Source organism: Sorex araneus, chromosome 7, assembly GCF_027595985.1.
Source record: "Sorex araneus isolate mSorAra2 chromosome 7, mSorAra2.pri, whole genome shotgun sequence".
In the NCBI taxonomy this organism is placed as follows: Eukaryota; Metazoa; Chordata; class Mammalia; order Eulipotyphla; family Soricidae; genus Sorex; species Sorex araneus.
In genome coordinates this window covers 44,106,014-44,122,719 of record NC_073308.1, presented here as the reverse complement: position 1 = coordinate 44,122,719, position 16,706 = coordinate 44,106,014, and the positions used below count along the sequence as shown (strand labels likewise).

Sequence of the window (16,706 nt, the reverse complement as noted above, 5' to 3'; positions counted from 1 at the left end):
CTGACTACAGTTTGCTCCCCAACATCCCACATGGCCCCCTGGACACCACCAAAGTGATTTCTGAGTGCAGAGACAGTGTGAATCCCCCAGTAATTCCCCCCCAAAAAAAGATTAAATTAAATCTCTTAGTCTATCTAGTCGGTAGTAACATACCAACACTAGTTTCCTTTCACATTGCACTACAGTTATATAATATACTGTTACAGTGGGAAGTGGGTTTACTAACTTTGTAACTTTCTGTGAATTTATAAATAAATTAAAAACGCAATATGACTGCATTATAACAAAATGAAATATGAGAATTCACCTTTTAGAGAATGGGAAAAGAAGCAAAGAAAACCTGTGACTTTGCACACTTCATCCTTTGCACACATTCAGTGCTGCTTATTTCACAGTAAGCTCCTCCCTGTCCCTCCTCCCTGACACAATCGACCAACCAACCCAACCAACCGTTTAAAGTTTCTAATGCAATGTAGGTGCCTTAGGCCAAATTGCACAGAAGGGCTGCATACATGGAAACATCTCAAACGATGTTTTGAGATGCATAACCTATTTTTCCAGATTCTCGAATGTTAAGAATTTAACCCATTCACGTTATCACGTGGGATCTGATGCACCATACTTAAGAAAAAGCCATAAAGGTTGCAGACAGCGTGGCTCTGTGCCCCTGCATATGTTAACACTTTGCCTGTCAACCACAGAACGGCGAGCCACACGGACTCGACAGCCTGAATCGATCCTTCTTATTCCATTTCCAAAAACAGTTGCCCCCACCCACCTTCATCACAGTGATTTAATTAAAAAACAAACAAACAAACAAAACACCAGTTGCCCCAGCAGCGTCGAGTACCAGTTCAGCCCGAGATCGATCAGAGCAGCCGTCACGCTTCTTTGATGGGCTCAGGAGGATCCCTCTTGGCCACCGTGTTAATGCTCACGGCACCCAGAAGTCCCACGCGCAAAGTGGGCTCTGTCGGAGCGACTGCGCCACCCACCTGCCCGCGAGCCAGGCGCTGCGACAGTCAACAGGGGCTGAGCCGGGGGTCTCTCCTCAAAGTCCGTCTTCGCTAGAAGCACCCGATCGTCTGTCGTGGGTTTGTCGTGGGTCTGGGGACACGGAAGAGCGGCTTCGGCGGTCGCTTCCGAGCTTGGAAGGAAGACCAAGAGGTGCGGGAGCCGGAATAGGGGCGATCGGAGGATGGAGTGCAGCAAAGAATCCCGCGGCGCGGCGGGCGGGAGGCGGCGCCGCCCCTCACACCTGGAAGCGCTGGCGGCCAATGGGCGGCGCGCTGGGGGCCGCGGCGGCCAATTGGAAGGCGGCGCGCCGCGCCCCGGGGCTATAAGTGCGCGGGGGCGGCTGAAAGCGAAAGTGGTGCGGCGCGGCGGGAGCAGCCCGGGCAGAGGCAGCCAGATGCTCCGAGTCCCCGAGCCGCGGCCCGGGGAGGCGGGGGCGGCCGGCCGGAGCCCAGCGGCCGCGCCGCCGCCTCCGTCCAAGCCGCTCACCTCCTTCCTCATTCAGGACATCCTGCGGGACGGCGCGGGGCGGCGCAGCGGCCACGCAGCCAGCCTGCAGCCCTCGAGCCAGCCCGACCCGAGGCGAGACCCGGAGCCCCAGCCCGAGCCGGAGCAAGGAGGAGGAGGGGGATCAAGAGGAGGATCAGAAGGAGGAGGAGGAGGAGGAGGAGGCCGCTGCGGGGCGCCCGACAATGAGCTGGCCGAGGCGCCCGCGAGGACAGAGCAAGGTAAGCGGGAGGTCCCGCCACTGGAGGGGGGCGGCCGGCTGCGGGGCTGCCCTGCGGTCATCCCGCAGAGCTCGGGCTGCAGAGATGCGGGGCGCCTTGGGCGCAGGCCATTAGCGCCTCCCTCCGAGAGGAACCCCGAGCTGCAGCGTCTGGGGGCGCCGGATTTAAACCCGAGCTTGACGCCCAAGCTCCACCGCCCCGCCACCCAAAGCGAGCGCTGCTCAGCGACTGCCCCCCGCCCCACGCCCAGATACCGCGCCCCCCGCACCAGCCTACGCTCACGTGGCAACAGCTACCGACAAATCATGGGCAATGACTTACTTATATTCATAAATTAAGCTCCGTCCAGCAAAATCTCCCCATTCGCTTCCCAATCCCACAGGCAATAAGATTTCCCTTGTGGTTTTCAGAAAGTCTAATAGCGGTGTGACGGGACTGCTGAGACATCCTAACTAACGTCTGATTTTAGAGGAGAAAGGGAGAGGGAGTATTTAAAGTCCAGAGATGAGTTTGCCCTTAGTCCTTGCTGCTCTCTGGACACTGAGCTACTCTGGCTGACGGATGTGAACACGGGATGTCTTTGGGTCTTGTCCCACCGGGAATAGTATTCTCCTCACCGTCTTCCATGCATACAAATTGGATACATTTCCCTGCCCTACACATCTCCACAAGCCCTAGTTCCTCTTGACACATGCCAGGAAGTCCTCCCATAGCCATTTCTGTCTCCATTCTCCGTGACAATTAGAAAACGAATGCATCATACAGGTACTGATTCCCTCCTCGGCTGCCTTAGAGAGTTCCTTAGTCGTGTGAAAAGAGGGAAATGTATCCAAATGTATCCAAGGTGACAGTGGGCTGTTTGTTCCCTCCCTTGAGTGATAAGGAAGGGAGGCTTGAATTCTGTTCTCTTCCTCGCTAACATGTAACGTTTGCTTTCCATCCCTCCTCCTCCTCCACCTCCTCCTTCCCCTCCTCCCTCCTTTCCAGCCACCCCCTTGGAGACTTACGTGCTGGACTGTGAACACACTTCAGAGGCCCTCCCCAGCTTCCCTTCCACTGCCAAGCAGCCCCAGAAGCGCTCCCGAGCCGCCTTCTCCCACACGCAGGTCATTGAGTTAGAGAGGAAGTTCAGCCACCAGAAGTACCTGTCAGCGCCCGAGAGGGCTCATCTGGCCAAGAACCTCAAACTCACCGAGACGCAAGTGAAAATCTGGTTCCAGAACAGACGCTATAAGACCAAGCGGAAGCAGCTGGCCACAGACCTGGGAGACCTGGAGAAGCACGCCCCGCTGCCTGTTCTGAAGGAGGATGGCTTCTCACACGCCTCCGTCCTCACCACCTACAGCCGCTACCCTTACTACCCCTACCTGTACTACCTGGGGAGCTGGAGCCCAGCTCTTTGGTAGTGCTTGATGATAGACGACGCGTGGCATCACAACTGCCTTCCCCAGCTTCTGTCTCTGACAGGCCGAAGGGGTCATGGTCAGGGAAGATGGGCAGCCTTAGGCATGGAGACCAAAACTTGAGGTTTGTGCAGGGCTGGAGAGATAGTACCAGGGCTAAGGTGTTTGCCTTGCAGCTGACCCATATTTGATCCCCAGCATCCCATAGGGTTGCCCAAGCACTGCCAGGAGTGATTCCTGAGTGCAGAGTCAGGAGTAACCACTGAGCATTTCCAGGTGTGGCCCCCCAAACAAAACAAAAGAGAACTTGAGGTTTGCAGAGAGAGCTTGGAGTTTCGCCTGTGGCCCACCAACCAATCTGTTTGGTGATGAGGTGATCCCTGAATGGTTCCCCCAAAGAGACAGGGCTGGTCATTTTGGCCTTGGGGACCTGCTTAATGTGCAAAGGGATAAAGTCAAGAGCTGTTGCCAGCACTTTGTGTGATTTTGTGTGCGCTGTCCATGTCACTTCCGAAGGTCCCCGCAATCCATCCTCCTGTGTAACTTTAGTCAGGGAGTCAGGAAGAGCAAACCAGAAGGGGTTTACAGACAGCCAAGAGGAGGAGATCATCTATGGAATTCAACCTAAGCCTCTTGGTGCCTGGAAATGCGACTAATGTTTCTCCCTGACCCTAGGAGAAAGAGGGGCATTGGGGTATTACAGAGAAACCCATTGTGCGTAGCACTAATAGAAGAGTAGAAAGAGATGAAAAAGAAGCTTCCTGTTACATTTTAAATGAGCGCAAGTGTAAGTATTTACAGGGTGGCCCAAGATGCTCTCACTGTGATTTTAAGACAAGCTGAATAAACAGACATTCACCAAAGGGGTGGGCCCCTGCCACGGGGCTTTCCCCATGTCTAAGACAGGAGCTTTTAGAGACGTGGCGGCGGGAGAGAAGCGCTGTATTTTTCATTAGCCATTTCTCATTTTTCATTAGAATGTCTTCAGGGCCATTTGCACCATTGCCCCCGACCCCTCCACCCCAGGTCAGAGAATGTAGAATTCGAGAATAGAGTTTTGCACTCTATAATGCCGCGTTATGGCTGTTGGCATAATTTTTACTTCAAGTTCCCTTCTTTTTTAAAATGTGTGTTCCTTTTCTCCAGCAACCCCCCCCCAACTTACCCCCCCATGCCCAGAGGGCTTCTTTTTCAGTCTAGACTTTTAGGCTGGCCGCACCTAATATGCCTTCCTTATTTAGCCCGAGATCTGGTCTATTTTTTCCCCCAAAGATTTATCTCTAGCAGTTAAAAAACAAATGTGTATGTTGGGGGTGTAGGGGTGGAAGCGGAGAGGAGGGCGGTGTGGCAGCTTTTGAGCTGGCCAAAAGACAGGCATTAAAACAACAAATTCCTAATTCTTCCCTTTAAAAATATACAGCATTCAGTTCCAAATCCTGGTTCGAAATGTGACCGCTCTGAAAGGCCGCTGCTGCCTCTTAGGCTTGTTCGCTCTCCCGATCGGCTCTGAAGCCCCCCCACCCCCCTTTGATCCCTGCAGGAGGCATCTGGTGGGCACACATGAGCCTACCCCACAGGGAGATAGTCTGATCATGTGACACCAGGGGTGCCTGTCCAGTGTTGGAGGGTTGGCCTCAGAGCCTAGTTCCCTGACAAGGCTAAGGGGCTGCCAGCACTTTACAGGAAGCACCTCTGAGAGTGGAAACTGTTCTCAAACTAAATGCTTATGGATTCCATCAGCAAACAAATATTGCTCAAATACTTGGGGAGCTATGTTCAATGTCTATAAAACTGGGCCCCCAGAACAAGGCCCCTAATGACCTTAGAGAGAATTAGCCAGACCTCTGGGTGACCTGCTAGGGCTGAGAGCTCAGAATAAAACTCACACAAAATCAAGTTCTTAATGAAGTACCCTGAGGACTGGAAACCTCTTAGGAAACTTTTCCATGTCTACCTAGTAAAAGGGTCAATTTATTGCCAGTGACAAAACTCATTTCGCCTCATATTCTCTCGTTTGGACTCCACGTGGAAGTGGTAAATGCCACTTGTGGATTCAACCACGGGAGGCAGAGGACGCTAACTGGCTTTCTCCCCCTCACATGTCTTTCAAGATAAACATTTTGTGTCTTCCTTCTTGCTGCCCTTCTCTGCACACTCTGTGAATTTAATTCTTCCAATTTGCAATTCTGCAAGTAAGAAATATTTTACTGGTATGGATATTGTGTTGCAAAAACAAAATCTTTGGTAAAAATCATTTGGTTTTAGAAACCATCTTGCTCCCCCTCCATCCCCCACTGGAAGGAGTCACTCACCCATATCTGAACTGTAGGACAATATCTGAAGAAGTGTATTGTACCTCACGGATGGGAGGTGCCCAGGATTACTTCCTCTAGATAGCTGTTTTGATCCTATTTTGATCAATTAATCTGGGTTCTCTGTGTGCACCATAATTGGCTCTGCTCTGCATAAAAGCCCATGACTTGAAGTTTTAGTAAAAGCACCCCAGCCAAACTTTATTTTTCTATGTATTTTTTGCAACATCTGAGTGTTTTTAAAATAAAGCGCTGTGTCTTTATTAGACATGACGTGTGTGTGACTTTCTTTTTTCCTAAAGATGGCAGGATTCCAGCTGACATTTCTGCTCATCATGTCATCATGTCCTCTCACCTTTTTAGACTGGCCAATCTAGGGAGATGATCATTAAGTGGTGGCTTCACCCATAGTGGATGGTGGTGATTCTCTTACAAACAAACGCGCTGGCCTGTCTTCTGGATGAATCACGTGGAGGGAAATGGCCTTCTGTCTCCAGTGATCACGTGCTTCGGCGCCAGCATGCCTTCTGTTTAAACAGATCCCCAGACTGTTGTGTAGGCTCCTTGCGGAGTCTGAAGGGGGCACACCAGCTCTCGGGACCTCCTTGGCCCCCACCTCACAGGACCACTGCTCCCCTTGACACCTGCTTCTCCAAAAATGTCACCTTCACCCAGGGCAGAGAGACCTCTGGCAAGCAACACCTTTCAATTGGAATCACAAGTATTGAAAATAGGTTTAAAATAAGAGCTAGAAGTAACACATCCTTGCCCTGCCTGCGCCTGAATCTTCCTGAGATGCCCGCAGTGGAGTGTCTCATGGCCCCGATTACCTGAGAGAGTTGATGCTTCCCCCTCACTCAAGGAAATAGAGGCTTAAAGGGGAAGGTGCTTACTCGAGGGAAAACACAAAATCATTTCAAAGTTGACTCTAATCCTTTAAGTACATTGTACACACAGGTGGGGCCTCTTGTAGCGTGTTCACATCATGAGATTTAACTCTTTGCACAACTCTATAGCCACCCTCTCCTCCTCTGGAAGGCTGTGAGCTCTCAAATTACAAAGGCCCTGGCAGCAAATTAACAGATGTGGATTTCTTTTTAACCATTAAAAGTAACTAATCCAGGAAATGAAACAAACCAAAAAAAAAGAAAACCACCAAAACAAAGCTCTCTCTATAAAGCGTAATCTCTGTCTCTTCTTTGTCCCTTTTCCAACATTTCTTCAATGTGGATTCTAATTTCCCTCCCCCACTCCCTGCCTCTCCGACACCCTCCCCCACCCCCAGAGCTATCCTTGGCACAGCACATGGTGGTATTTGGATATCCTTTCAGTTTGTCTCTTAAATTACTTCTGGTGCAAGGGTGGGTGTGATAGCACAGTGGGTAGTGTGCTTGCCTTGCATGCAACTGACCCAGGTTTGATTCCTGGCATCCCATATGGTCCCCTCAGCACCACTAGGAGTAGTTCCTAAGTGCAGAGCCAGGAGTAAACCCTAAGCATCTCCAGGTGTGGCTCAAAAACAAACAAAAATTACTTTTGCTGCAAGTTCAAAGTCACTGTATGTGGTTTGTTTGGGGGTCACACCCAGAGGCCCTCAGAGCTTACTCCTAGGTCTGTGCTCAGGAATCAACACTGGCAGCAGTCAGAAGACCCCATATGAGGTGCCAGGGATCAAACCCAGGTCAGCCGCATGCAAGGCAAGAGCCTTGCCCACTGAACTATCTGCCCCAGCCACTGTATTTTTGTCCTGGTGGCCCAATGGGTATTTCCCAGACCTCCTTAAGAATGCCAGAGTTGGAGGCTGGAATGATAGCACAGCAAGTAAGGTGTTTGCCTTGCACGCGGCCGACCCGGGTTCGATTCCCAGCATCGCATATGGTCCCCTGGGCACTGCCAGGAGTAATTCCTGAGTGCAAAGCCAAGAGTAACCCCTGTGCAGCGCCAGGTGTGACCCCCCCACACCCCAAAAAAGAACGCCAGAGCTGCCAGCAGACCATTTGGAATTCACTGATGACAAAAGTGTTTCCTCCCAACTATTAAAGGGCGCCACGAAGAGAAAGCCACTCCACTCAAGCACCTGGTGACAGAGGGTGTGCTGGTTTCCTGAGATGTGTCTGGGAGGAAGTGAGGACAGTGGTGAGGAGCAGGACTGTGACCCCTACACCTGTACTGGACAGTTGCATCTGATGCTTCACACAATACCTGAAGAAATCCAAAGCCAACTCCAGTGAAGCTCAGACTGAGGAAAAAGGGTAGCAGCTTGAGTCCCAGCATCACTGTCACTGTCACTGTCATCCCGTTGCTCATCGATTTGCTTGAGTGGGCACCAGTAACATCTCCATTGTGAGACTTGTTACTGTTTTTGTCATATTGAATACACCATGAGTAGCTTGCCAGGCTCTGCCATGTGGGCGAGATACTCTTGGTAGTTTGCCGGGCTCTCTGAGAGGGATGGAGGAATCAAACATCGGTCGACTGCGTGCAAGGCGGATGCCCTACACACTGCACTGTTGCTCCATCCCCCCATCAGTCACCTGAAAGTGGGAGCAGCCTTGGGCAATGCAGTGTCCTTCTGGACACGGCGCTGGCCACTGGAGAACACTGCTGGGACTCAGAGCTCAACAGTAACAGGGGATGTCACCCTTCCAGAGGGGACTCAGTGAGGCACAGGAAATTCACTATGATGTCTCCTCTCCCAAAACCCATGGGTAGCACCCAAGTCTGCAGAGAGACCTGAGTTGAGAGTGTGAGCCGACTGGTCGCCCTGAGTTCTGCGCTCAGACATTCAGACGGCGTCTCCCACAACCATCAGGAACTTGTCACTGGGCCTTGTTTTTCAAAGCAGAGTTATTTACTGCCCCAGGAAAGGGGCAGGAACCACAGTCTTGGGACATGAAGTGCTCCTAGTTTAGCCATAGGCTGGGCCTTGCTGCCAACTTTCCCCAGACAGGCTGCCCCATTAAAAAAAGGGATGAGGGAACATTACCCAAAATCTGCAGGGAATGAAGACTCTCAGCTTCCAGGGTCTGTCTGCCCCTTCTCTATGCAGGCGCTCCAGATGTGAACTGGACTTATGTCCTGGCAGGTTTCGGAGAGATTCCGATGGAGGTTCAGGATACGTTCCCCTGGGCCTCTCCAAGTGGGAAGACTCCATGTCCCCACCAGCCCAGTGATGGACAAGCAATGGGATCATGACCCCAAACCGGTCAGGGTGGCAATGGTAGAGAGGGATGGTGGCACACAGAGAAAGTCCCTTTTTTTTCTCATTGGCTTAACTTGAGGAAGCTTACAGCTTTTGGGTTTGGGTTTGGGGGTGGGAAAGGCCTGGATGCCTGGGGTCCAGCCCAGCGTCTCTTACACCAAAACATGTACTCGACCACTGCTGCCTCCTCAGTTTTTTTACATGTAATTCTGTTTGTTTGGCTTTTGTGGTACTCACGTGGGGCTCAGGTGGTGATTAGGGTCTACTCCCAGCTCAGTGCTCAGGGGCGGCTACGGGCGGTGCTTGGGGAACCATTCCATTGCTTGAAACCATTAAAGCTCCATGGATTGAACCTGGAGACTCTGTGTATGAAGCATGTGCTCCAGACCTTTGAACTTCCTCCCCAGCCTACTTAAAGATTTTTTTTGGGGGGGGGCACAGTTGGTGGTGCTCAGAGATCTCTCCTGGTGCTGCTCACAGAATTGTATATGGGGCCAGGAATCAAACTAGGGTCAGATGTGTTCAAGGCAAATGCCTTAAGACTTAACTACTGCACTTTCTCTCTGGATCCTGATAAAACATTTTTTTAAATGTAGGAATACTGCTATTTATTCAGCCACTGATTAAGCTGACTGAAACAGGCATGAACTCCACAAAACATTTTTTTTATTATTATTTTTTGGGGTCACACCTGGGGATGCCCAGGGGTTACTCCTGGCTTTGCATGCAGGAATTACTCCTGGAGATGCTTAGGGGACCATATGTGATGTTGGGAATTGAACCTGGGTTGGCCGTGTGCAAGGCAAATGACCTACCTGCTGTACTATTGCTCCAGCCCCACAAAACATTTTTTAAAGGCCTACAAACCCATGATGTAAGGGAACATGGAACTAATTGTGCTCTCTTGAAGATGGAAATCCAGTAGCATTCAATGTCAAAAGCTGGTCACCCTCACATTCTGAGTGGCAGTTAAAGAATGTCCCACTGAACAGTATCCCAGGAGTCTTTAAAACAAACACAGAAAGACCTAGTTCTAATCACACCAATTGTTAACATTAATTGTTAATAGCTCTGGAAGTAAGGCTCAGCCATAAGTAGTTCTGTTTTGTTTTTTTGTTTTGTTTTGTTTTGTTTTATTTTTAGATCCTAATAACCAAGGTTGAGAACCTCCTGCTCAACCTCTTTTCAACTGGTTTCCCTTGTCAACCCACAGGGACCAGAATAACAGCATGACCTGGAGAGACTGGCCAGGGCAGAGTGAGGGGATCAATTGGTTTGGTTTAGTTGCTTTTTTTTTTTTTTTTTTTTAAGAGAACAGATGTTCAGCTTTTCTTACTTCTTAAGCCTCCTCTTGGAATTTCTGACACCATCAAATGCCCTCTGTTCTCTGGGAAACCCCTGCTCAGTCCATTTCACCCCTCCCTTAGTGAGAAAGGGACCAGCCTTTCTGGATGTTTGACTAACTTGAATCTTCTCTTGCCTATTTCCAATACAGACACATCCATATAGGCCCCACACACTTTGGTCAGGAAATGGCAGAAAAGAAGCTTCCCATACTTGCTCTTACCCAGGAGTTCCCTGGCACTGCGGAATCATTTTTATGCACAACAGTGGCACTGAACTGCAGGAGTCATTTAACATTTGTCAATTAGCGTCATGCTTCCCCGGCAACTCATCTATCAGGATTAAGTAGTCTTAACACTGGCATAACATTGGCACTTCCTTCTACCAAATCAGTAATATCAAACTTTTTTTTTTTTTTTTTTACTTTTTGGGTCACCCCTGGCAATGCACAGGGGTTACTCCTGGCTCTGCACTCAGGAATTACTCCTGGCATTGCTGGGACCATATGGAATGCTGGGAATCGAACCCAGGTCAGCCGCGTGCAAGGCAAATGCCCTACCCACTGTGCTATTGCTCCAGCCCCTAAACTTTTTAACAAATGTGTGTATAGAGATGGGTAAGGTAGATGGTTCCCAGGATGAGGGAAGAAAGTACCTGTGGCAACATGGTTTTCAAACAAAATTTTCATGCAATAAATACGAAGCTGGCATCAGAACTCTAGCAAAAAGCCAGAAAAGTTTAGATATGACCTAAACTGCCTCTGAAGATGATGACAGAAATGACCTAGACCTGTCCAGTTTCTTTATGAAGAAGGCAGGGAATACTCGCAGCGTGAACTTTGAGGGTTGCGGAGGGGAGGAGCTTCTCTCATGGAGAAGTTCAGAATCTCTCCCTGACTTCATGCTGTGAGTTCATTGATTCTTAGCTCCTCGATGCTTTCCACACTTACCTCTCTTACACGGAAGATCTGACTCATCAAAGACCGATACATGCAGCTTCTGTGCGGAGCAAACTAAGTGTGGAGTGGGGGTTCCATGGATTGTGTGGGTAAAAGACACCCAAGAGATGCTTTGCTGAGTTCTACAGAGCCCTAACTCGCAGGTGCACATCTCCTCTGTGACAGAAAACGATGCCATGAAGCTATCAGCATGAGAAGCATGTGAGCTGGGCCTGAGAATTCACAGAGGCTGCAGACTTCCCCGTACCCATTGGCAGGGTGATTTGATGATGTAAGTTTTAGACAAAGGTTTCTGAAAGTTTTAGACAAAGTTTTCCAGAGTTTTCTGTGACTCACACAGACTACTTCTCCGCATTTAAAATTTTTTCCTTCCTTTTTTAAAGGAGTCAGTGAGACTCTCCATAAATGTGCCAAGTAGATTAAGAAATTCCACTGGAAGGAGTTATTCCAGTGGACAAAAGAAAGGGAACCGATGAGGGAAAATGCAGGAAGACTAAAGTCCTGAAGTCTTCTTTTTCCAGAGGCCCCTCATGGAACGGCTCATAGACGTTGATGTTATTTGAATGGTGGACCCTATTCCTGGTTGCTTTTGTTTCCTCTGAGTCAATTCAGCTACATGTGGAAAGCCAAGCTGAGGAAGGAAAGACAACAAAGAGTGCAGAGCATGGCAAAAGCCGGCTGGGTAGTTGCTCACACCTGAGGGAGCATCTCAGGGGGTGGAGGGGGTGGAGCCTCCACCCATCTGGATGGCTCCTGATCAACCCCTGAGTGGAGAGATGGCTCCATCTCACAAACATCAGATTTTATGACAGAGACTTACTGTGGGCATGTCAACTTTGGCATAGGGAGGAACAAAGGCCGGAAGTGGATCTAAGGAAAGGTGTTCGTATTACGATGCCCACCCCTGAAGTTTATAAAAGCCTGCATAGAGTAGATACACATTTTCAGAAGGCCAGAGTGTTTTCTCAAACAGAGGGTCAGCTTCCCACCTAGAAGAACAGTTTGGGAGAGAATGAAGCACAGCTATAACAGGAGGCCATTGGAAAGCCCTGGATGGGGGTAGGGGGGTGGTGGGGGTGGCTGGGGCTGGTATTTGGCAGACCTTGTCCATGCTTAGGGACTCTGCCTGGGTCTGTGCAAAGCAGTTGCTCATGACATTGCTTGGGATCAAATCAGGGCTGAATGAGTGAATGACAAGCAGCTTAACCTCTGTATCCCTCTCCACCTACCTTTTTTGTTTTTATTTTTGTTTTTGCTATAGGGCTACTCCCAGCTCTATGCTTAGGGATCAACTTCAACAGAGCTCAGGGTGCTATGGATCAAACCCAGGACTTTTCATGCAAAACATGCAGTTAGCTCTTAGAGTTATCATTCCGTCCCAAGGGAAAGACCTTAAGAGAACTAGGAGGCCAGAGAGCTAGTACCAGGGCTAAAGTGCATTCCTGGCAGGAGGCGACTCAGTTCTACTTGGCCCCCCCCAGGTATCACTGGGTAAGCCCAAGAGGTTCCTATGTACCCTCAAGGATAAATCCCAGCACCCTAGAGCCAGAGAAGTTGAAAATCGCTACTCAGACCCCCAGGTATCCTGCTAGGAAAATGGCAGATTTAAAACCTTCTTTTTCCAAAAGGGAGAACTAGTTGACTATAAGCCCCTAAATACCAAAATATTAACTTCATGTTGGGAAGCTTGAAAACGTATTGTGTTCTGAATACAGAGCTAGTACATTCCTCCTCTACACTGCATGAATCAAAGTTGGACACTTGTTATATTTATGCCTGTAAGTGAATGAGTGAAAGATAAAAATGAAAGTCTACGACCTTGTCTGGAGAACTGAGTTTGGTTATGTGCACCACACTCTGATAAAAAAAAAACTGTTATAAATTTGAAAAATAATAATTGGGATAAATGCAAAGGTTTTAAATAGCCACATGAAGAAAAATTAATGAGGGCTGGAGTGACAGTACAGTGAGTAGGGCGTTTGCCTTGCATGCAGAGGGCTTGACCCTCTGCATCCCATATGGTTCCCCAAGCACCGCCAGGAGTTATTCCTGAGTGCATGAGCCACGAGTAACCCTTGTGGTGCAAAAAGAAAAAAAAAGAATAAAAAGAAGTTAAACAAGGGGCTGGAGCAATTGCACAGCAGGTAGGGCGTTTGTCTTGCACGAGGATGACCCGGGTTCGATTCCCAGCATCCCATATGGTCCCCTGAGCAATGCCAGGAGTAATTCCTGAGTGCAGAGCCAGGAGTAACCCCTGTGCATTGCCAGGGGTGACCCAAAAAGCAAAAAAAAAAAAAAAAAAAAAAAAGAATTAGTGAAACAAAGGATATTTATCTGAAAAAGAGAAGAGTAAAGGAGGTAGAGAAGAATTAGATTTTACATGTAGTTGTTGTCAATGCACTATCGAGTACAGATTAGCAATTTTCAACACAGTTTTACTGGTGGAGAATTCTGTCACTGGAGAGCCGATTGCTTTTTCGGTGGTGAGGTCAGAAAAGTGATGACACAGTCGGTAACTCTTAAGTTCTTGACAGTCCTTCTGGTTCTGATTCCAGTGAGAAATACTATCTAACATCAGCTGACTGAGAAGAAAGACAAATGTCATCTCCTCTGGTTTCAGTTCTTCTTCTCTTAGACGCCAGAATTAAGCCCTATGGTGGAGGTTGAATCGCATCAGCCCCACAGGCCCCAGTTCCCATACAAGAATGAAATGATCACGCAACTTCAAAGATGATTCCCACCCTTAGAGAGTTGTTCCTTTTTACATCTCGTGAGCTTTTCCATCGACTAACTCAAATTTCAGTTTTTGTGTTCCCTATTCCACTCCTTTTGTTGGGTTTGTGGTTTGTGTTCAAAGCACACTTTGACTGCAGTGTTCGCAGGAGGACACAAACTTGCTTAGGGTGCTGACACACATTTGGTTGTGCCTCATCAGGGACCCTACACTTCATTGCAGTGCCTGGATCACAAACAGCAGTCTCCAGGCTTGCATTTGGCATGTGGGGTGTTGCCAGGGGTTGAATTCATAGCTCCATGCCTTCTAGGCAGGATCTCTATCACTGAGCTATCCCAGGGCCTCTGACATGCATTTTGGGACCTGAAGAATCTGCCCCTGGGGCTACGAGTTACCACAGTGATTAGGGTGCAGACTTCTTTCATGAGCTGGAGCTGAATTTCCAGTGCCACACGGTCCCCCAAACATTGTTGGTTGCAGAACTGGAGGCCCCCAGCAACACAGAGGTGGAACAGCACTGCATTCTCCAGCCTTTACCCTAAATCATTGGTCAGGTTCATCTAGAGCTACCAGTGGGGCCCCCAGACCCCATAAACATTGCTTAAGATGTCCCCCAAAAGAATCTATCCTCAGGGACTTGAGATAGGACAGGAAGTATGATGCTTGCCTTGCATGTGGCTGACCCTGATTCAATCCCAGCACTGCATAAGATCTCCTGAGCACAGAGCCAGGAGTAACCCACAAACACTAGCATGTGTAGCTCAAATCCTCACCAAAAAAATTTTTTTTCAAAAAAATTAATTCTTGGGAAAATAAGTGAATTTAAAGGGATAAAGTATTAATGTCAAAATATAAATAAATTTATTGGGGCTGGAGCAATAGCACAGCGGGTAGGGAGTTTGCCTTGCATGCGGCCGACCCAGGTTCGATTTCCAGCATCCCATATGGTCCCCCCCTGAGCACCGCCAGGAGTGGTTCCTGAGTGCATGAACCAGGAGTAACCCCTGTGCATCGCCAGGTGTGACCCAAAAAAAGCAAAATATACATATATAAATACATTTATTTAATTAAATTTTGTTCATGAATGTTTATTAAATTTTAACAGAGACAGCACGCAATGCTAAAAAGTGGTCATTGAAATAAGGGAGAAAATAACACAGGAATACTGCTGGGGGCTAAAAGGAAAAAAAATTGACTTCTACTTCTAAATTTCACCTCCTAAGTTTAACTTTGCTTGAATCAATACTTTACTACTTTGCCTTTTGTTCTTTGGGGGATGGGGGAGTATTTGGACCACACTGCGGGCGGCGGTGGGAGGGGCTTACTCCTGCCTCTGTGCTCTGTGATCACTCCTGGAAAGGCATCAGGCCATCATACGGGATGCCAGGGATGACACCCAAGATGGCCTCATGCAAGGCAAGCACTATACCCATTGTTTTATTTCTCCAACCCCATGCTTTGTATTCTATTCTGCATGTTAGCTATCACATTCTATTGAGTATGGAATATGTCTATGTTTAATTATTATGTATTAAACATCAACATTTATTCAACATTAAATTAGCAGCTTTGTGGGGGGTGGGGGTTGGGGGTAATACCTAGTGGTGTGCAGGCCTTATTCCTGGCTCTATGCTCAGGGTCACTCCTGGCAGGCTCAGGGGACCATATGGTGTTCTGGGGATCAAACCTGGTCAGTCACATACAAGGCAAACATCCTACCTATGTTCTACCTACCTACCTCTCCAGCCCTGTGGCATAGATTAACATTTAAAAAAAAATTTTTTTTTTTGGCTTTTTGAGTCACACCCAGCGATGCTCAGGAGTTACTCCTGGCTTTGCACTCAGGAATTACTCCTGGCAGTGCTTGGGGGACCATATGGGATGCCGGGGATCGAACCCGGGTCGGCCACGTGCAAGGCAAACGCCCTACCCGCTGTGCTATCACTCCGGCCCCTAAAAAAATTTTTTAAGTATTGCATTTTTTTTCTTTTTGGGTCACACTCAGCGATGCACAGGGGTTATTCCTGGCTCTGCACTCAGGAATTACCCCTGGCGGTGCTCAGGGGGCCATATGGGATGCTGGGAATCAAACCCGGGTCGGCCGTGTTCAAGGCAAATGCCCCACCTGCTGTGCTATCGCTCTAGCCCCTTGCACATTCTTTTAACAGAACCCTTGACATATATGTTGTTTCCTGGAAAGCAAGTATTCAGAGAGAGATAACAACATTGTCCTAGAATCAAATGGACAGAGAATCAAAACACTGATAGTTCCTTCTATTGTACTTTCTCTTTAATTCATAGTACATGACTATGGAAAATTCTATCTGGGGCCAGAGAGATAGTATAGTGGGTAGGGCACCTGCGTTGCATGAAGCCAACCCATGTGTTGAGTGAATATTTGTGCAGTCGGAGGCGCTGAGACAAGGAATGTGAAAGAAATTTATGTCATGGAGGGTCCAGGTTCTCTCTGACTCTGTGACAGAAATAGAAATCTCCTTTTATTATCATCCTACAGTTCATAGGGCTCAATACAGTGAGGTCACCAACAAAGGAGTGACAGGAAGATCATGCAAAGTTCTCCTGCAAACTGAAAACAATGTAGGATCTGCATACTGACGACAAACAGGCTAAGTACCTAGGATCTGCATACTGACGACAAACAAGCTAAACAGAACCAGGGATCTGTGAGAAAAGGAAGATGGGCAATTTCGGTATAATTTAGAAGTTTTACTAAGGAAGCCAAAAGAAGAAGATGTTCCGTCTCATCCAAACCAGTCAGGACACATGAGAACTCTCACCCATATTCGTGGGTCCCTTATGTTCCTGCCCTTGTGTGGAGCAGTTCACATGGACTCATCCTGGTAGCTCAGTCCAGCCCCAATACCCAGGTTTGATCCCCGACACTCCATATGCTCCCCTGAGCCCTCCAGGAATTATTCCTGAACACAGAGCCAGGAGTAAACCCTGAGCAAAACCAGGGGTGGCCCTCTCCAAAAATATTCATTTAATTT

The 16,706-nt window shown here is 48.5% G+C and overlaps 1 protein-coding gene across 1 annotated transcript; it reads left to right on the top strand.

The window, feature by feature from the left end:
- The first annotated feature begins 1,395 nt into the window (after positions 1 to 1,395).
- Positions 1,396 to 5,700, top strand: NKX3-1 (NK3 homeobox 1). The gene is made up of 2 exons (XM_004610206.2): positions 1,396 to 1,742; positions 2,730 to 5,700. Exons 1-2 carry the CDS (start codon positions 1,412 to 1,414, stop codon positions 3,146 to 3,148), a joined length of 750 nt encoding a protein of 249 aa, XP_004610263.2. The 5' UTR covers positions 1,396 to 1,411; the 3' UTR covers positions 3,149 to 5,700.
- Positions 5,701 to 16,706: the final 11,006 nt, after the last annotated feature.